The sequence below is a fragment of the Lichenostomus cassidix genome, chromosome 12 (genome assembly GCF_008360975.1).
Source record: "Lichenostomus cassidix isolate B80296 chromosome 12, HeHo_3.0, whole genome shotgun sequence".
NCBI lineage: Eukaryota > Metazoa > Chordata > Aves > Passeriformes > Meliphagidae > Lichenostomus > Lichenostomus cassidix.
The window spans coordinates 4,616,361-4,636,769 of record NC_139493.1 but is presented as its reverse complement, the minus strand read 5'-3'; the positions used below and the strand labels follow the sequence as shown (position 1 = coordinate 4,636,769).

Sequence of the window (20,409 nt, the reverse complement as noted above, 5' to 3'; positions counted from 1 at the left end):
CCGCCTTCCTAATGCATATTTATTTCAGTGATGTAATCTTACGCAATGCTTGAAACCCAAAGTTCTTTTCTTCATTAGGCAACTTCCACTATAAAAATTATTAGACTACATGAATTAGGTTTGCAAAAGATGAGAAATTTCAGCCTGAAGAGAGAAAATTCAGCTTGGAAACATCAAAAACTCACTAGCAGAGCCCCCCCGCCATGGGACACCCCACCGTGCCCCGGCTGGGGCTGACACTCCGTGCTGCCCTCCCCACCCATCCCTTGCTTCACAGACGATGCCAAGTGGCTTCGCCACGTGAATGCTCAGCGCGCATCACCACTCGCTGAAGGAACAATGAATTTGCAGCGATTATTGACAGCAGCCCCTGTCAGCTGCCAGCCCTGGGCGGTGACACACGCCTGCCGCTTGTGCTGCTGCTCGTTCGCTCGCAGGTTCGGCAGGGCGGAGCGGCGGGGCCGGACCGGAGCGGGGCAGGTGTCGGTGCCGGTGTCGGTATCGCTGTCAGTGCCCGAGCCGCTGTCGGTGTCGCTGTCGGTGCCCGAGCCGCTGTCGGTGCCCGAGCCGCGGTGCCGGAGCCGCCCCGGGGCGGTGCCCGGCTCTCCCGAGCCTGCGCGGCGGCGGCGGCGGCCATGGAGGTGCAGGTGGCCCCGCTGCGGGCCTGGGACGATTTCTTCCCCGGCTCGGACCGCTTCGCCCTGCCCGACCTCAAGGACATCTCGAAATGGAACAACCGCGTGGTCAGCAACCTGCTCTACTACCAGACCAACTACCTGATGGTGGCCGCCGGGCTCATCTCCATCGTGGGGTCAGTGCGCGGCCTCGCCGAGCGTTCGCCCGGGCAGGGCTGGGGGCGGCGGGCTGAGTGGCCCCGGTCACCGGGAGGGGGCTGTGCGACCCGGCCTGGTGCCACAGAAAGAACCCGGCCGGCCCCCAGCGGGATGCGAGGCTACACGGGCGGGGGAGCTGCCTTTTCCTGTCCTCCGTCCTCCTTTTCCCCTTTCCCCCTCGGTTTCATCCCCGTTTTCCTTCCCCCTTTCTCCTCCCGCCCCTCCTTAAACCCTTCGTGTCGTTTAAAAATGCAGAGGCCTGGTGTGCAGCCTCCCTTGGCGGTGGTACGCAGTAACGGTGGGGTTTGTGATGTACCGGTGGGTCTGAGCGGTGTGAGGACTCGCTGTTATCTCCCTTTTCCCGGGCTGCCCCTCCAGGCTGTACCCCGGGCGGAGGCTGCGGACAGTCCTCCCGGCAGGAGCAGCGATGGTTGGAGTGCGGGATGTCGCTGCTCGGCGAGAACGGAGCTGCATCCTGCGCAGCGAGCTGTGCTTCCTCCTGAACCTGCCCCGCCGGGCTGCTCAGGCTGAGACAAGCTCAGCTTTGAATTTAAAAAAATGCATAGTTAAATTCTGCTCTCTGTCACAGTTCTAAAGCAATGTTCAGGGCAAGGGTTTATTTCTGAGCTAGCTCGTACTGAAAACACTTTGCTATAAAATAAATAAGATACCACTTCGTTTTATTTTGCCGGGAAGGATTGAGACCTTCGAGGCAGGACCATCTGCTGGTACAATGTTGTGTCACGCCCAGCGTTCCTGAAGGGAACCAGGAAATAACCTTATAATCATCTTCTGAATCAAAGGCTATGTGACTCTATTTCAGGTATTGCTCTAGGATCCTCGGTCAGAAAGCTCTTAAGTAAGACATGCAGCAGAAACTGATGATTAAGCTTTTAATATGGAAACTGGAATACTCCACTCTTCTCAACAAACAACCCGCAAATGCTTAAATTGGAGAATTGCCCAGCCACCGGGCCAGAGTGGCTTTGGCTGAAGTACATCTTATCTCTTCTGTTGCAGAGGCTTAAAATTATTCCCCTAAATCAATTTCTTTTTTTTTGGATGAGCATTCTGCATGCTGTTAGGGCTTTTGAATCTGTTGACCCAGCATTTAAGTTGGTAAAGATTCTCTGACTCACAGGGAGCTTTGACCTGTGCTCTGTGGAAGGATAGGCTCAGAATCCTGCATTTTCTTTTTGATGCATATGATAGTTTCAAGTTCAGCATAGTGGCATAGACTTTGCTCTTGTTGATTTTGGTGGGAATATGTTGCAGTGAGCTTTACAGACTACCTGTAGGTAAAATGAGACTTTGTGGTCTTGCTGTTCTTCTGCCACCTCATTCTAGATTTCTGTGTTCATTTACCCTTGTTTAGCAGCACAATGCTGTAGCCAGCTCTCAATGAAAAGGTAAATCACAGTGTCTCTGGAAAGCAGGGGTGCAGCTCTTCTGCCCTAGAAGATGGGGAAAGAATGTAAACAATCTTGATATCCAGTTGGAAAACAGGGATGGCAGCAGCTTTTACTCAGTCTCCTAAATTCCTCCTTTTGAACTCTGATCATTTTTCTTCAGATCAAGGGAGATTTGTCTCCCACTTATTTCCTGCTACTATGCTGAGGTGGGAGGCGGAGGAAGAAAAGAGCCACAGAAGTTGGAAACTTAATATCAGAAATGCAATTATAATATCTTAATATTGAGTGATAACCCTCCTCATTGAAAACTTATGGATGAACAAAACCTGAAGTGGGATCTTTATCTCAAGTATTTTTTTTTATTGCATGTCTTAGAGTCTTTGGTATATGATGAACCTGATTCTTCTAACACAGAAGTGAAATCAGATGGGAGAACTCTGAAGAAAATGGGATAATACCTCAATAGAAAAAAATCTATCAGTTTCTTTTGATAAAAATATTCTTTATTTGGCCAGACTGTGACTGGTAAAGAAAGGCAGAGAAAGGTAGACAAAGTTCTGATAAATTTAAATTGGTGACTAAGTTGTCTTGCACTTCATTCTATAATGGGCAGGAGCCCCTGAGTGATAAATGATGAATCATGGCTTTTTAGGAACTCCAGGCTGTGTCCAGGCCTAAGGGCAGGATTATTATAATCACTACTGTAGTGGTCTTCCTGTGATCAAAACTAAACTTAGCCTGTGATCAACTCTACCTGCTCATAAACCATCTAATTATATAAACAGGGTTGAAATGCAAAGGTAATATTTTCAGCTATTGCAGTACTTGGTAGCTGTGGTTGTGCTGGGCAGACACAGAAAATGTAGCCTGGAGCTTTCTTGATACTGGAAATAGTGCTTTTTGCCACATCTTTAGTTTACTTCCCCTCCTAGAAAAAAGCTGACCTCTCCAGCCATTTACCTTTTCTCCACAAGGTATGGAATAACCTTACCATGAGCAGAGTGCACTTGTAATCACCTTTACTGCATTGTGTCCCTGCCTTTCTCCCTCCATTTGCCTTCTCCCATAGCTACTGTAACATGTAAATGAAGTTCTGTGCTTTGCTACTTCCAGCCTACAGCGCTGGGTAGAAAATAATAAATTAGTGAACAAGAAACTACACTCCTGAATTAGTAGCACTCCACAAGTACAGGCTGGTGGTAGCAACTCTCTCTGTTCCACACTCCCTCCCTGCAAATTCCTTTAAGGACTCTGGACTTGTCTGCTTTTTCTTTTTTCCCCCTACAACTCTGTTGCAGTAGATTGCTGATAAAAACCAAGATCTTGACAAAATTGTGCCTTTTCTCCCAGTTACAGAGGAACTGGACTCCCTGTTCTTACCCTGAGCCAGGGCCCTGTCATTGTGAGTCCTGTATGAATTTTTATTAAAATTGGAGCCTTCTGTGCCTCCCACAACATCTTGCAACTCCCCTTAAACAGTCAATTTGGTTAATAAGTGAAACTTGTCTGTTCTTCCACCTACTCCAAGAAGGCCTCTCTATCATGTAGTTCAAACTTAACTACTTTAAATTAATGTAATTCCATCTAGGCTTTTGTTGCCATGTACTTGCTAAAAATTAGCTTCTAAATCTGACAGTTTTTAAAAAGCATGCTGGATTTCAGAGTGCTGCATCAGGGTGCTCATTCTGTCTTGAAATAATGTTCTCCTTGCAGTCTGAGGTTTAATGTCTCTTTCTTTTGCCTCTTTAAAACATTTACTGTCCATCTGTACAACCCCAGCAGTCAGTGACTGTTGTCATATTTTTTTCCTTGTTTCTCCCCCAGACCACTGCCTTAGCTAATGTACTTGTAGTGATTCCCTTTGCTGAAACAAAGACTTCAGAACAGCAAAATGTTTCATTTCTCTCATGACTGATGAAAGATTAAGAATAAACAAAACACGTAATTTTAAAACATGTTACATAATAACATTGGTGCATAACTTCATAAAGGTCTCCAGGAAGGAATCTGTCTCCTGTTCTCAAAGTCATGCAAGTGAGCAACAGTAGGTACAGAAGCATTGCTAAATCCATGGATGCTGAGGGCTGTCCCCAGAGACAATGTGCTATTTATAGTTTTGTGTGCTACCTCCAGTTACAGCTGTATAACTGAAGCTCAAAGTATGGGGAGAGAGGAGGCAGAACTTCCATCTGTTGAGTTATCTAAATTATTACAAATGAGGAAGGAGGCATTTTAATGCTCTAACCTGCCCATTGCTTGGGCTCTGATGGAGCAAAAGGAATTTTCATGCTTATTTCAGCCTAACTGAGCTGCTCTAAGTAAAAAAAATGTGGTTCTCAATTACTGCCAGTCTCCTACTCAGCGCCTTTGTTCAGACTTGCCTGGTCACATGCAAAAGAAACAGATGTGACAGCAACTGCTGAATAATCACCCCAAGACAATCATCTAAAATGGAGATGGTATGAGGATGGAGCTATCTTGGTTTTGCTTTTTATGTGGCCTATCCTATTTCTGGGCTCGTGCTGCCGGAGGCTACTTGTCTTGCACAGAGGATGTGCCTTGCCAAGCTCTTTTTCCCCTGTGCTCCAGCTGTATGTCCTCCCCCTCTCCTGCTGTGCACTAGAGCAGGTATGAAACAACCTGACAAGAAGAGGTGATGTGATAACCCACTGAAAGCAGAGATTTTTGGATTTTGCTGCTCCTGTGTGAGGATTCTAACCTGCTTGTGGTGCATGTAGGGCAGAGCCTAGAAATATGAATCTAGTTAAAAAAAAAAGAAAGCATTTCATCTTCATCTGTTTCTGCTGGCCAGAGGTAGCTGCCAGTACTGCTTCCCACCCAACTGCACTCCGTGCATCTCTGGTCCTCTGAGGCTGCTTCCCTGAATAGAGAGTATCCCATGGCCCTACTTGGCGCAGGACAATGCCCCTGTCCCTGCTGCCGTGCAGGGTGTTTCTTTTCATGTATTTGTTTTCTCTGTCTTTACTTTGTATCGAGGCAGATGCTGAAGGAAGCCTGGTATCTGCAGGGCAGCAGGAAACTGAATGTAGGTGATGGTTTTTCCTTGTCACTTTGTCCCAGCTGTACTGGAGGTCACAGCATCCCACCTCGTCACCACAGACAGCAAAGGAGATCATCCAGCTGGGGTCCTGTGGGCTCTTAGCACCCCCAAATGCTGTTAGTCTTGCCTTACTGACTGCTTTCAGGGTCAGAGAAGTTAATGGGCTTTATGTCCAGCCCTAAAAGAATTTTTCTTTCCCTGAGTCACCTGAGCAGTGTCAACTTCAAGTCACCGTATCCTTGCCATGCTGATAGTTCTGTGCATTACATTTTTAGGTATTTGAGGTCTCATAAATCCCTGCTAAAGGGAATTATATTTAGAAAGTATCTTGTAACATACTTAATGGCTGGGTTCCAGCCTCCTTGCCTGAGCACAAATTTTTTGCTATTGTGTTCTGACCTCTGTATAAATAAGGCCAATATCAATGCTGGTGGTTCAATAGTAAGGTGTCTTCTAGAGCTGTTACACAGTTCTCTTTTTCCCCAGTCTCTGGTGTTCTAATATTACATATCCATGTTTTTTCCGTTTTAGTGTTTAGCTATTGTGTTATTGAGAGCAGCATGCCAACAGATCTGAATAATGGAGGTCTGCCTTTCTGAAAAATACCATTGTTGTAGAAGAATTTTTAATATATTAATTTCTAGGATAATCTTAGTGCTGTAAATTATGCTGTGGGCGAGTCAAGCAGTAAAGGGTTGCTTTGGCATATGACATTCTATCCAGCACTGTAATCACCAGGAGTTAAGTCTATGGACACATGGCTGATAATTTGAATACTGGTTTTCAGTGGCAACTGTGATCCCCATCTGTGTTCATGTGCCTCTGAATGCCTTCACTTGATACTTCTGCTCACTGCTCCCTTGTACGCGTTGGAATGCAGCCCACTTCAGAAAACATGTAATTCAAATCACTTTCCTCAGAAAAGTGGGATCTTCTGAATGCATTCTCCCCTCACCCCCTTTCACATCCCTTACAGCCAGCCAGTTGCACAGAACCTGTTTGTAATACCAGAAAGAAATGTAGAGCAGAGAAGTTCTTTGGTCTCTTCCTTATAAATATGGAGGGATGGCTCTTCACCACAAGTTTCTGAAGTTGTAATAAGAGTAGAGGGAAGCATAGGGATGATAAGGCTTTGAGAGTATTTTCCAGGCACATGGAAAATGTAGAGTGGAGCTCTGCCTAGATCTTTGTTGCTTCCAGGATTATGTTGTCCATGGATTTTTAGCAACAAGAAATAGATTCCTGTGAGCTGTGTAAGTTTGGCCATTTCTGCTCCAAGACAGCTGAGGTGTGGAGGTGAATTCTACTTTAAGAATCTCACAAATATAACCCCGGCACCAGTGTGGTCCAGCCATGAGTCACCCTGCTCCTGCTGCAAAGGAGCACAGATGAAACTGATTTCTTTCCAGAGCAATGCCATTCACTTTTTCCAGCCTGGAAACTTTAGATTGACAATTCAGAGCTAAATATAATCTGGCTGGCTACGGGGAGTGACTCAAACGCAACAAGCAAGTCTGCCCTCTCACCACTTCCAAAAAGCCCCGTTGGCTTTTTAGCATGAGTAGCAGAAGCAGGTGGGGAGCTACTCTGAATTTTAATCTTTTTCTGTCCAGTTGTCCCATCTCTTGTTGGCACAACTGACTTAAAGAATCAAGAGGCTTTATTCTTGCTCTGAAATAATTCTTGGGGGTTCTTCCTTCTCCAAGAAAATGCTCCCTGGCACTTCAGGTGGAGTGCTGGCAATACCAATCCAGCAGCAGATTTCTTCTGCCTGGGCCGGATATGAAGCACAGACCACAAACCATAACATCCTCCTTGGCAGTGGGGAGGAGTGGTGAGTCACTGGGCCTGGTAGCTTTGGAGCAGCAGGACGAACTGCAAAGTTTCCCAGAGTAAACCTTGAGCATGTCTGGCTTTATCGGGGTGGTGTCATGCTGCTGCCATAGTTGTAATAGCCCAGAGGCCTCAGCTGCTGTGTAATCGGATCAGTGCATGTACAAGCCAGAAAAGCAGAATGCACATGAATTCACATAACTTATTACTATATAAGTGAAATACCATAGAGCCTTGAATCTGTGTGAGTACAGAAACAAGCTCAGCAAAGTCATTGCGGAAGGCTTGATTCTGAACGAGCTCTAAATACTTAGGAAAGTGGTTTAAGCAGGTGACATTCTTGCCCTCATCCAAAAAAGGGACTTGCTGTTTATAGTCCAAAGCTGATCCACTCGAAGGCTTGGTTTGCTTGGAAACTGATAACAATAACAGAACACAAACCTCAGCAGTTACTCTCTTGCCAGGCCTGACTCTTCCTGTAAGGCTTTTATCCCATACTCCAGTTGCTTCTGACCCTCAGGCATGCTTGCTTGGGACTGGGCTCCAATCTGTTGCGCTGACAGTGGCTAGCTACTTCTACACATTCATACAATTCTTTTGTTTGAATGTAAACCAGAAGGTTTATTTAGAAATGAGAAGTAACTTCCTTTACTCAGTGTTCTACCTTTGTCATTTTGCAAACCTAAACAAGATACCATGAAAAGCTAGTTCATCTAAAGGCCTAGCCTGAACCTGTTTTTGGTCATGTGTAGGGAAAGGTTGCCCTTAGGCAACTGTTGGCTGTATCTGCTCTCGGAGTGTGCTAACTCTGGGTGTGATATTAAATGAGTTGATTGTAGGGGTAGGAGGGGTCCTGGTGCCAAGTGCTTCTCTGATGTGCTGCAGAAACTCATCATCCTGAGCTAAGCTCAGGAAGAGAGCATAAAGACAGAGATTACCCAAATTCAGCATGAAGGGTTTCTTGTTCACTTTCACTTTTTACTTTTTTTAGCTCCTGCGAACTTGGTGAAGGTCTTGACAACAGCAACTGCCTTTTCAATGCCTTACCTCCCTAGTACCACTGTTCCTATATGGACACACATCATGAAGGTTCTGAAACTGAACCCTTTTTTGCTGTTCCCTCTTCTCTCCAGGTTTCTGAGTCCCCTGAACATGCTCATTGGTGGTACTGTGGTGGTGCTGGTGTTCCTGGGGTTTGTGTGGATGTCACACAACAAGGATATACTCCGCAAGATGAAGAAGCAGTACCCAACCACGTTTGTCGTGGCCATCATGCTGTCTAGCTACTTCTTGATCTCCTACCTGGGAGATGTCATGGTGTTCATGTTCGGGATCACTCTTCCTCTCCTCTGTAAGTATTTTTCTGTTCTCTGGGGGGGCTAGACTTATGTGACTTGAGCTTTCTCAAACGAGTGTGCAGAGTCTAAATCAGCTGTTACCTTTGTTATCTCTGTTTAAATTGTCCCAAAACAGAACTGGGGAAGAGGGGACACAAAACAGCACAAGCCTTCTTTAATGTTGTTATTATTAAATGGGTACCTGTGCTTACTTAAGCAGTCATTGATCTTCCAGTGATGTCATGGGGATGTGTCTTGAGTGCTGCAAGAACTATGCATTCCTCAGGTATTACCAACTAATGGGTGTGTTTGTGTCATGCAGTGATGTTTGTCCATGCTTCCCTGAGGCTCCGGAACATACAGAACAAGCTGTCAAACAAGATAGAGGGGATAGGCTTGAAGAAGACCCCGATGGGCTTCATACTGGATGCTCTAGAACAGCAAGAGGATAGTATCAACAAACTGGCTGACTACATATCTAAAGTGAAGGAGTAAGCAGCTGCAACATGGCATTTCTGCCTGTTGCAGGAGTGTAGTTGCTATTTACTATTGTTCAAGCTTGCTTTCAGTTTATGTACAAAACAGGAAATGCATGTGGTACAGGTTAATAGTTGCAGGATACAGGTATTCCAAGGTCTTCAGGGCTCCTCTAAGAATATAAGAACAGCAACTTTTTTTCTATTGTATAGCAAAATGTTCTGGTGTTTACACAAATACATACTAACTTAACCATGTTTGCTTGTCTCTTCTTCTGGGGTAGAGGAGGAAGAGATGGAAACCTATGGAATGCAGTCTCTCAAACTGTCTTGTAGCAAATTGGTATATCAAAGCAACATCCCTTTCATCTCAGTTCTAAAATATTGCGGTTTAGCCAGGTTATGCTGGGTAGCACCTTCAGCCTGGGTGATGCTCAGGTGAGCTGGAATGTATCAAAAGCAGGTATCTCTTGCATCCTCCAAATCCCACCCTCGAGTGCTTTGTATTACAGAGACCATGTTACCAGCTTAACTGGCACGTGGTAAAACTGTGCAGTGCTTGTACCCAGTCTGGGTTGCTGTCCTCACCTCAGCCCTCCTTTAGCAGCCATGGAATAATAGCTGTAAGCATGAAGAGTATACATGGCACTGCCTGCCAGTCCCAGTAACATTTACCTTCTGTCTCTCCAAAATCCTCATCTAGAGAACTGCTCCCTTCTGTAGGAGAGCCTTCCTTGTGTACCAGCTAAACTCTGGCCAAGCATGGGAGAAAAAGTTTGCAGATAGACTGGATTAGCTGGGTTTCTACCCCGTTGATGTTTTTGAATACTGCTACCTTAGGACTTACCTGCTTTAGTCTGCACAGGCTGTTTGTAGATGGAGGTGTATGTGTGCTCTTGAGCGTGGGTCATCTTTTTCTTTCTTCTCACCCAGAATGCAAAGATACAGGTCAAACCTGCATCTGTTGACTCTGTACTTCCAACACTCCTCAAAGGAATAAACTGGATTTCAGGTTTACAAGTAAAAGCAATAAATGTCAAGATACAATTTTTGAAAACCCATTCCAAATTCATGAAGATATTTGCCTGTTGAAACTCCTGATGTTGAGAGCAGTGTGGGGGATTCTTTTATATACACACAATTTAACTGCCAGCTCTGATGGAATCATCTGGGTAACAGGAGCTTACCAACAACAGGGGGGTAAAGTTATGCAGGTGAGACTCCATTTCAAATATTCTTGCATTTCTCTTTTCTAACCAAGTAATTAATTTAACAAAAAAGCAAGGATCCTTGAAGTTGAAGCTTTTATGTAACTTGCCATGCTGTTTTCATAGTGAACTGTGTAGAAATCTGAACATGTCATTCCATTTAAGTGTTAAAGTGAACAATATTTATCAAAAATGTCTGTATATTCCAGCTGAAGAGTCAATGGCCTGTTCCTCACTTGTAGCGCATGGTCTTTGTTTTTTGAAAACTGTTTCCACACCTAAAGAACATAGTAGCTATGACTTCATCATTACAGTAGCATTTTAAAAAACTGCACAGTTATGAAGAAAAATAAATTCTAATGGTTGGAAACTCGAGCTTGTGTCTGTGGTTGGGATGGTGGGAGATCTGCTATCACCCTTCAGCTCATGCTGCAAGTCTGTGCTGGGGATTAAGCTGCTGGCTCTGACTGCTCTGTGTCTGTGTCAGCTTTGTTGAGGCCTGAGGGACCTCTGAGCTGAAATGTTACAGCCTGGCTCTAGCATCCTTAAAAAGGCTTCTCTGCAGAGATGGAATACTTACAGTATTTGTTCATGGAGTTTTGGTCTCTTACATAACTCTGCTTTATTTAACTGGGATTTCACATTTCTGTTAACCTGAGAGGGATTTCTACTTCTAGGATTACTGGGAGCTGTTCCTTGAGCAGTACCAGGGAGCCAGCTCTGCTGCAGTCAAACTAATGGTGTGATCTCTGTGTCTGCCTCCCTCCTCCTGGGATCACTGAGAGGCTGCTCGGTGGGAGAACATGGATCAGAGCAGAGATTCACAGGTCCTGCTCTACCCACCCTGGAAATACGTGTCTGGCAGCTTCTGGGTGTAGCAGTAATTGGTGCCTGGCAGCTTGAATTGGAGATTGTACAGCACTATATTATATATTCCTTTGTGCTTCCCTCTCCCAACTGCTGCAGTGTGAGCTGTGCCAGCCTGGCCTTGAAGCTGGTCTGGAGAGCAGTGTGCTCCAAGAGCTTTCTGGGGGAGTTACTTGCTGCATTTATCACTTGCTCCTGTGCTCCGTGCAAGGGCTTGGTTGGAAGTACTAAGCTCCTTCCCTTTTCTACTTATATCCCTTACAAAAAGAGAGGGCTGCATTGAAAATCACTTCAATTTTTTATGTCACTTCCCCCTTACATACTTCAAAGCTACTCACTCTCTCAGGCAGTGCAGAAACCTACTTTCCCAAGTTTGGAGCATTACAGTTGCAAACAGAAGCAGAACTAAGAAGGAGCTTTACAAATTTGGAAGATGGAGATTGGAAAGAGATCAGGTGATAGGTACCAAAAGGACATATGAAAATTTGAACAAGTGATAGTAAAGACTGCCTTGGATTCAAGAGATCCTGGACATTGCTGATACTACAGGACTGTTAAAATATACCTGGGAAGGGGGAGCAGGGTGGGACTGGAATTTACCTGCCAGGGGAAGGTTGCTAAGAGTTACCATTTAGACTAACTCACCTGAAGGAAATCCTGCCAGGAGCTACAAAGCTGTGCCTTTGGATCAAGTATCAGCCACAGGAAGGCAGGGGTGCTGCATTTTAGCAAAGGGAAAGGCCTTTGTTCTTTCCCTATGCCTTTTAACTTTAAGAAAACCAAACAAAAAAACTCCAAAACAGCTGGTCTCTTGTGGATGTATTTCACAAGAGTGTGACTTACCTGCAGCTGCTTTACAAAAAGGACAGTGGAAGAATTTAATTATAAAGATTATAAAGAGGGAGGCAAAAAAGAAAATCACAAAAATATTAAAGAGAAATGAATTTGTGTATATATAGGCTTTACTCTCTGAAATCCAGCCCTGCCAGGGGTGTGATATCATACATCATGCTAGGAGGAATTAGGAGTTTCTTAAACCCCTGACACAGAGGTAAGGTTCATCCTCCTGCCACAAGAACAGTGTGGAGAGAGACCTAAAATGGCATTCCAAGGTGGCTGCAAGTAAGGATTACAGTAAGACAGAGGTGAATCATGGGGAATGAAGATCACAGCTCTCAAAGCAGAGCATGGCATCATCTTTTATATGCTGATCAGGTACAATACCCACTAGACGTTGTTCTGAAATGGAGCTTGAAAGGTGTTTGTTGTTCTATCTGTGAGCGCCTTGTTAGCGATGGAAGTGCTGCACACATCTTACAGAGAGAGCTTTATTTCATTTCTGTTTCCTTAGCCTAAAAAATGAAGCTGTATACATGGAAACCAAATACATTTCTCATGGACAAGAGAATAATAAAGTAGCATGTGTGTGAAAAGAAAGATAAGATAAAGCACAGCGCATTCCTGCAGAATCTGGCAGCAGAAGGACAACGTGGAAGCAAAATAGTTTGCTGACAAACTAGAAAGACAAGGTTATTGATGCCTCTGAGAAAATACTCCCACAACAAACTGAAGCCTCAACTCCACTTGGCAGACAGATGGCAGCGGGATTGTTTGATACCTGATGGAAACGCTCAGCACTGACTTTTCCCATGCCAGCCGTTTTCACCACACTTAGACAAGTGTGTATCGCAAGCCTTGTTCCCAAAGAGTTGAATTTACCACCTGGGTTCTGCAGAAAACATCTGCTGAAACAGTTGTAAGCAAAACTTGAATAGTCCTTATTCCAAGTTGTTTTCTTCAGGTCAGTCTGGTCTCTCACTCCAGCTGCTTTGGCAACGGCACCTGGACATGGACGTGAAGTGTTAGGAGGAGGAAATGTCTCAGGCTTATTTCCCAAGCCAGTTTAGTCTAATACAAACCCTCAGAAACTAAATATATAACAGCTGGGAGCTCCAAGAAGCTCTGGTTGGGAATTTCTTTTGTTTGTAATGCCCCACTTGATGTTTGGAATGCCTAATGCCCAGGAAATCAATTTGAAGGCATTGAGTCCTGCCATGGAGAGAACAAGCTCTCAGCTCAGCTCAAGCAGCAAAACACCATTTTAGAAATGAAGCTGAGGGTATTGAGGCAACTTAGGCATTGCCAAGATCATGCAGGATGAGGAGAATAACACACTTATGCCCCAAATCAAAGCCTAGTGGCCTGATGACAGAAGCCAAAAGAAACCCAACCCAAAACAGCCCCAAACAATCCACCAAAAAAACCACTGAACAACAAACCACCCCAAGCCCCAGCCATCATGTCCATCATTCATCTTTCCATGGGCTGTAATAGCAATTATCTGGCATATTTAGGATGCACCATGAACAAAAAACCTCTTGATCATTTTGGAGGGAATGGCTAGGATTCAGTATTGCTCCTGGCACCTGGCAGCACTCAGGTTTCTCAGTTATTGCTGTGCAAAATGAGGGCTGTGCCTGGCAGAGAACAAGTGCCATTGTCCTCTGTCTTCCTGAGAGCTGGGAAGGCAGCAGGTCCCACGGCAATGAAGGGCAAACCTGCTGTCACCAGCACAGATTGTGAGCTTCACATGAGCGAGTCTTGTTGCCTGGGATGTGAAACCAAAACATGAATCCTAGACTGGCCTAGAAAGGCCAGAAATGCCCTGAGGAGAGGCCCTGGCTGCAGCCAAGTTGGACAGGCCAGCAGAAACTCAGAATCCCCAAACTTGCCTAGGGACAGAATGTTCATGTTAATCCTGGACCAGGATCCGAGGTCACTGCAGAACCTGCACCTGCCAAAGTATCAGGACAAACTACTCTGTCTGGAGTTACTGAGGAAATAATTATTTCTTTGTAGTTATAAATAGAAGCAAAATTAGCCCCTCCATATTAAAATGTCAATCTTGAGAGAAAGAATAATTACAAAATACTACTTGACCATTTTTAATTACAAAGGATTTTCTGTCCTCTTCCTCAAGCCTTGGCAATGCAAACAGGCACCAAATACCTCAGTCAGCTTTTAGGATTTCCTGAATCATGGTACAACAGAAGGGAATATAACAGGTCAGGAGAGCAAGAGGTTAAATCTGGTGGCCAGCATTTTCAGAAGTGGCCCATGAATTTGGTACCCAAGTAAGAGCATCACCAGCAGGCAGTTTTCAGTTTTGGACTAGGATTCTCAAAGTCAGAATGATGTTGAGCTCACTTGAGTTGACCACTGAACCAATTTTCAGGGGCAAAGATTTACTTGAAAATAAATATAAACCCCCCCTGCAATATCACTATTCTTTTCCCATAACCCTGTTCTATCTTCACTGCTTGTCAATCTAATTTCTTTTTTTCCTGTTAGCACTAGAATTTTGCAGTTGATCTAAATAAGGACAAAAAAAAAAAAAAGGATTGAGCAGCAAAGGATCACTAAAATAACACTCTCCTTTTTACTGGGTGAGGCAGGGAGGAGCAGGGCTGCAGACTGTGAGTCCAGGCTGGATTCCAGTGTGGGCCAAGTGACAGTGCTCTCTTGAGTAAAGTGAGAGCTAAGGAAAAACACAGCTCTTGAAGAGAGAAACGTGGGGCTTATAGGGGACTAATATGACAAATAATACCTTTTGTACTCCTGAAACAGCCATCTCATAATGGCACATGCCTGTCATAAGTAATACACTATTACAAATATGGTGAGGTTGAGTTTCTGTGGGTTTGTTCACTTCCTGAGCGAATTTCCTCTTTTACCTTCTGGGTTCAGACAGGGATGCACAAGACTGCTGTGAGTTTGTGAGTTCCCTGTGCAAGCCACACCTAAGAGCTGCCACAACACAGCCACCTGCACCCCAGGTGACACGAAAGGGTGATGATGCCACATGCAGGTGCATTAGCAGCCCCACCCAGCATTTCCAGCCAGAGCTCAGAGCACAGCAGGTGAAGGTGATTCCCTCCCCTCTCTGCCACCCCTCAGCACTTACCGGCTTGAGATAAGCAACGTTGCTCTGACGGATGTCATTGAGGAGCTGATCTCTCGGGGTTATTTCCACCAGGGGAGGTGGTCTTCTCCTGGGAATTGGTTTAAGAGTTTTGATGACGTCCTTGAGGTTGGTTTTCTCAGCGGGTTCCACGTACTCTGGCACGGCGGGTTTGCGCTGAGTCTTCTTCAGCTTGACCACTTTGAAGCTGACAGGTTTCTCTCTGCGGGGCTGCTCTGGTGCTGGTGGCCTCACGTTCTCCTGCCTTTTGTTCAGTGACACAGCTGCAGGGTTGGGTGGTTTGGGGGCCTGCAGGGGCTCCTGCATCCTCAGCTGGGGCAGCTGTCCCCCCAGCATTTCCCACATCCCGGGAGGCAGCCCAAGTCCATTTTCCAGCATTGCTATCAACTCCTTCTGCTCTTTCATTTGCTGCTGCCTTTGCCCCTCTTGCCTCTTCTGCCTCTGCTTGTCCAAGTTCCTGCTGAGCAGGTTGGTCACCACCATCCTGGGCCCCGGCAGTTCAAAGTGATAGCCCATTTTAAGGAGGGTAGTGTTGGCCTTCAGCAGCCTGGCAATCTCCATCTCTGCCTGGTGGCCCAGCAGGCCCCTCTGGTTATGGAAGCGCAGCTCCGTCAGCGTCTCGTTGTACTGCAGGCAGCGCATGATGGCCACGATGCCTTTGCCAGAGATGAAGTTGGAGTCGATGTTCAGGGTGGTGATGCTCCTGTTCTCCCTCAGCATGTTGGCCAGAGCGAATGCCACGTTGTCATCAGCCCCCACATTGGCCAAGCTGAAGGTTTTTATGTTCTTATTCTTTTTCATGGCGTTGACAAAATCTATCAGCATTTCTTTGGGGACGTTTTCTATGTTGTTCAGGTTGAGCTCCTTCATGTCTGGGTTGTTTTTTCGGACTTTCTCCAAACTGTCTTCCAAATTGGTTTGATTTCCTGAGGGCCTGGCGCTTATCTTCATGAAGCTGGTATCCAATGCTAACTTTTGGGGGATGTTCAATTTCGATATTTTCTTTTCATTTTCCTTAGGCTTCTCTTTTATTTCTTCTGGTTCTGTACCTGGCTTCTTACTTACCTGGTTGCTGTGACTGTTCTCATTGGTGTAATTCTTTTTTGTTTCCAATTCAGTCTCACTTTTTTCTTCTTCCTCCTCCTCTTCACTATCTTCCTCTTCCTCCTCTGTTGCTTCTTTCTCATCCTCCTCCACCACTCTCTCTTTATGACTCCCATCTTTCTTTGTCTCCCCAGACTGTGTTCTTGAGTCAGACACGTGCTCATTTTGGTAATGTCTCTCTTTTCCCTCTGTTCCTGGCATCCTCCCTCCAGGCACCTCGTCGCTGCTGCTGGCCTTTCCTTCCATCTCCTCTGCAGCACTTCTCTGAGGAAGACAAAACCTCACAGCTGAAATAATTGAAATAACAAAGCTGGTTTGAGCTTTGTTACAATAACTTTCTGCTCAAATAAACACGTAGCAGCTGGATTTAGATCCCTCTATGACTATACGTTAGAGAATAATCCTTAAAAGTGTCATTGCTTTAAGTTCAGGCTGTGCTGGCTTGCTTGGGAACACAGGAACAATTTGTTCTTAGAGAGGCTGCAAACCAGTTTCTCATCATTGCCTACAAAATTAAGTCCTGACAATTAAACCCTGAATGTATTTAATGATATGTTAAGATATACTTTGAACCCTTCTAGGGGTTAAGAATCTCTGATCCAAAGTCTCTTTGTGGATTTAGTGTAATCTTTATAATTTCTTTGACAAGAGAGAAAGTTTCCTTCATATGCCACAAGACTTTGGAAATCAGTGTGAGGCACTGATGGTTTGCTCAGCCCAAGGAGGAGTGAAGAGGGCACATTGTGACACTGTGAAATCACCCAGCACAAGGGACAGCAAGGCCACCTGCTCTGGCAGCCCCAGAGCATCCCACCTAAGGCAGCACCTCACTGAAGAGAAAATATTTGCTCAGTTTGGAGGACAGAGATAACAAACCAGCCCCTGCACAAAGCAGTTGCAGGGCAGTGAGGCTCCTACCATCCAAATAAAATCAGTTGCAAACATCTACCAATCTCCAGAGACACTCCTAGCTGAGGTTTTTCTTTGTCAAGCATCTTTTTGCAAGCGGTTCCTCCATCACAGAGAAATGCTAATAAAGCACTAATAAAATCAAGCTACTTCTCCAAGATTTGCACTACTTCAGGCAGGAGAGTGTCATGGCTTGTGCTGCACCCAAAGTCACACAAAATGGTCCCAGACACTTCTGGGGCTGTGGCTCCTATTTGCTATGGTGGTAAATGGGTTTAGTATGGGGATTTATTGGCCAGTTGTGAATGCAGCAGCCAGTTCCACACCCAAATTTCAGATTTAACCTCAGAACTGTTTAAAAAAAATTGGTTTTTCGAGTATAAGAGAGTTGCAGGAGGAGAAAAACCCCACAGATTTGCCCTGACCCCCAAAGGCAGCACATGAAACCTGCCCTGGGATGTCTGTGATATACCGCGTTGGTGAGTATTAGCAAAATCACTGGTATTTAAAACAAAAATAAAATAAATCAGCTACCTCAAGCTCACTCAAGTTCAAGTATGGAGTGTTTCATCTGGCCAAGTTTCAATTCTATTAACCTATTTTTAAGTGTAGTCCTCATCCTGAAAGACATCTAAGTATGACCTTAACTTTATTTTAAAGTCATGGGGATAGTCAAATAAATTTAAGCACTGTATTGCGTAGGGTTGAACTAGTCCACAGAGTTTGCATGCTTGGTTGTTAGTGAATGTTTCACCCCATTAAAATACAGTGATTCGGGATTTTTCTCTAGTACCTCATTAAATTCTGTCAATTAATTAATTTAATATGTATGATTAATATAGTCTTCCATGGAAAAGCAACATGGTGCTGTTCCATATGCAAAATCAAACAAATTAGAGTCACATCCTCCAAAACTGATCTTGTGACAATTTCTCAGTGATTTGCTTTACTGAATCAGAATTAGGATTTCCTTCTATTAAAAAGCTTAAGCAAATATTTGGGGAAAGCAATTAAAAAATTACTAACCCTGACATCAGTCCAAGCTGGATTCTATCACTGATGAGGCTTTTAGGATTAATCTAAATTTGTTTGTACTCTACCTTATGTAAGGGACAGAAGCAGAGGCAGGTTAAGGTATTAAAGCTATCAAACACATCCCACTGCTGATGCTTAACAAATATTTGTGATTTTTTGCTTGTTACCTCAGAGGGCAAGAGGGTGACAGGAACTCTCTCATCCTCGAGCATGCGTCGGGACGCCTTCTGCCAGTACAGGTAGTCAACCAGAGACCTGTGGTCAAAGCTTCCCGTGGGGGGTTTCTCAGTTTGATCCTTCTGTATCATCCCAATGGGGACTTCAGGGTCTGGGGCCATGACTTCCATCTCACTCTGCAGCTCCTTTAGCTCCTCAGGGGACAGGTTTGCCAGGATTTCGTCTTCATCGATGTCCTCAGGACACACATCTTCGTCGGAGTTTTGGCCAAGATCAGACATGTTCATTCTTCCCTCTTTCCTCTAATACTTTTTAAACCTGAAGAGAAAGATAAATTTCAAAGGATTCTCCTTTTTTCTCCCCTCACTGGCAGCAGTTAATTCGGTTAAATCGACAAGTTCATGTTTTGGTCATGAGCTGTGGCAGCTCCCAGTCCCAGTGCTGGACACAGCCGTGCAGCTAAGTCTATATTAAGCTGCACTTGGCTGGATAAAGAGAATTTATGGCGATGCTCCATTTTCAGCAACCTGTCAGCTGTGCAAACCCTTCTGACATTTCAGTGCAGCTGGTGTGTCCCCCTCGGAGGGAGGCAGCAGACAGACATGTTCCAGAGGATTCCTGAGACGCTGCGCTGCTCAGAGCTTCACCCATGCTGGAATCACTGCAGGAGGATGGAGGGGGACATTAGTGGTACCTGTGAGGTGTGCAGGTGAAATCCTGCCTTTGGGAAAATTCAGAAAGGTCTCTGCATCCATTACATCTCTGATCTATCTCAAAATGGCCCAAGATCCCAGGCCCTGCACTGACTTTGGCCGGCTCTCAGCCCTGATTGACCATTGCAGGGGGTTTTGGTGTGAGCACAGCCACCCTCAGTTGGTGACCTCTCCCAAACCTCACATCCTGGTTGGGGAAAAGTCCTCCAGGATGGAAAAAGGCCAGTTCGGGTGGTACAACATGCACCCTGTGCCTGGGGACAGAACTCCATGCAAGGACAGGCAGCAGCCCTTTGAACAAGCCTGAGTGCTCCCAGAGTGAGCATTTCCCGTAGCATTTCCATCTCTGCTCCCACCCAGGGGCAATGCCAATCCCTGTTCTTGACTGGCCTGTCCCTATCATGGATGTCATTGTCACTGTCAGCACTTCTTGACAGGTCCCCTTCTACTTTCTACCTTTTTTGTTTTTTTCAGAATTAATAAGCAACTATAAATGTTTACTTCGTTATATTTGTAGACCTAATGTGACTCCCCAAACTCCTTTTTTTCTGTTAGGTGTCCATTCCATCTAAGAAGGGCCTCCCTTCTTTGTTCAGAATATTTTATAGGCTTTGAAATTCATACATCAAACCAGAAAGCCACACCTTCAGCATTACCCTGTGCATGGTTTCTTTGTAACAGCAGAGTAGAATGAGTGGATAATTTTGCTACTCAGTTTGGGCAGTTAATTGGATTGGGAAGATTTCTTCTCAAAATTTCAAGTTTTCTTTGCAGAGGTAATCCTCACCTTGCAAGTGCAACTTCCATAGGAACAAAACCATAGAGGAGAGGCTGTGAAATGAAGCCCCACCAATTTTTAAGCCACATTTCTCATCACAGTCTCAACCACACTCTGTTGGAGTCTGCCAGCAGCAAAATAGGCTCTGCATGATGATGGTGTCTCTTTGCTGTGTTTTGAAACATGAAACATGGAGTTCTAAGCCCTGTTAAACTCTCTTAAAAGTCCATTATCCAAAGGTCCTCATTTGATTCCTGCTGTTACACAGCAGGGAAGAGGGCAAAAATTTAAGAAGGGAGTAAGTGGTAAAGGAAAAGATAATAAAAACCCAAGCCAAGAATGCAATGGCTCCACTTGCCCCTTTGGTATTTCAGGGACATCCTTATCCTTGTTTTATATTATGCAGTGGCAAGCACAACAACAGACCCACACATCAATCTGTCCTAGCAGCTCCAACCCCCAGTGACTGCTGCCCATAATGGATCCATAAATAGTTTCCTCTTGTTATCAAATAAATCAATGCTCTTCAGTAGCCAGCATGTCACTCTCCCAAATGATGCAGCTTAGGCCACAGAAAGTGTCTATTCCGTTCTTACTTCTCACTTGCTAATTTCTTGCCTGTAAATAAAGCTCCATGCCACCTTCTTGGGTTTCCACCATCTTCAGCCAGGCCATCTTGGGTCT

The 20,409-nt window shown here is 45.0% G+C and overlaps 2 protein-coding genes across 2 annotated transcripts; one reads left to right on the top strand and one right to left on the bottom strand.

Moving 5' to 3' along the window:
• The first annotated feature begins 521 nt into the window (after positions 1–521).
• On the top strand, positions 522–10,535 carry ARL6IP5 (ARF like GTPase 6 interacting protein 5). The gene is made up of 3 exons (XM_085072315.1): positions 522–811; positions 8,273–8,490; positions 8,799–10,535. The coding sequence occupies exons 1-3, from the start codon at positions 636–638 to the stop codon at positions 8,969–8,971; spliced, it is 567 nt and encodes a 188-aa protein (XP_084928441.1). The 5' UTR covers positions 522–635; the 3' UTR covers positions 8,972–10,535.
• Positions 10,536–12,341: 1,806 nt separating this feature from the next.
• Positions 12,342–18,697, bottom strand: LMOD3 (leiomodin 3). The gene is made up of 3 exons (XM_085072310.1): positions 18,225–18,697; positions 14,992–16,377; positions 12,342–12,869 (listed from the first exon to the last, which is right to left on the bottom strand). The coding sequence occupies exons 1-3, from the start codon at positions 18,519–18,521 to the stop codon at positions 12,843–12,845; spliced, it is 1,710 nt and encodes a 569-aa protein (XP_084928436.1). The 5' UTR covers positions 18,522–18,697; the 3' UTR covers positions 12,342–12,842.
• Positions 18,698–20,409: the final 1,712 nt, after the last annotated feature.

Excerpts from the sequence above, each read along its gene's own strand:
- LMOD3 (XM_085072310.1), bottom strand. The coding sequence starts at position 18,521 with ATGAACATGTCTGATCTTGGCCAAAACTCCGACGAAGATGTGTGTCCT. Across the intron at positions 16,378-18,224 it reads TCACCCTCTTGCCCTCTGAG|AGAAGTGCTGCAGAGGAGAT; the intron begins GTAACAAGCAAA and ends TGTCTTCCTCAG. Across the intron at positions 12,870-14,991 it reads ACGTTGCTTATCTCAAGCCG|GTGCCGTTGCCAAAGCAGCT; the intron begins GTAAGTGCTGAG and ends GTCCATGTCCAG.
- ARL6IP5 (XM_085072315.1), top strand. The coding sequence starts at position 636 with ATGGAGGTGCAGGTGGCCCCGCTGCGGGCCTGGGACGATTTCTTCCCC. Across the intron at positions 812-8,272 it reads GGGCTCATCTCCATCGTGGG|GTTTCTGAGTCCCCTGAACA; the intron begins GTCAGTGCGCGG and ends TCTTCTCTCCAG. Across the intron at positions 8,491-8,798 it reads GATCACTCTTCCTCTCCTCT|TGATGTTTGTCCATGCTTCC; the intron begins GTAAGTATTTTT and ends TGTGTCATGCAG.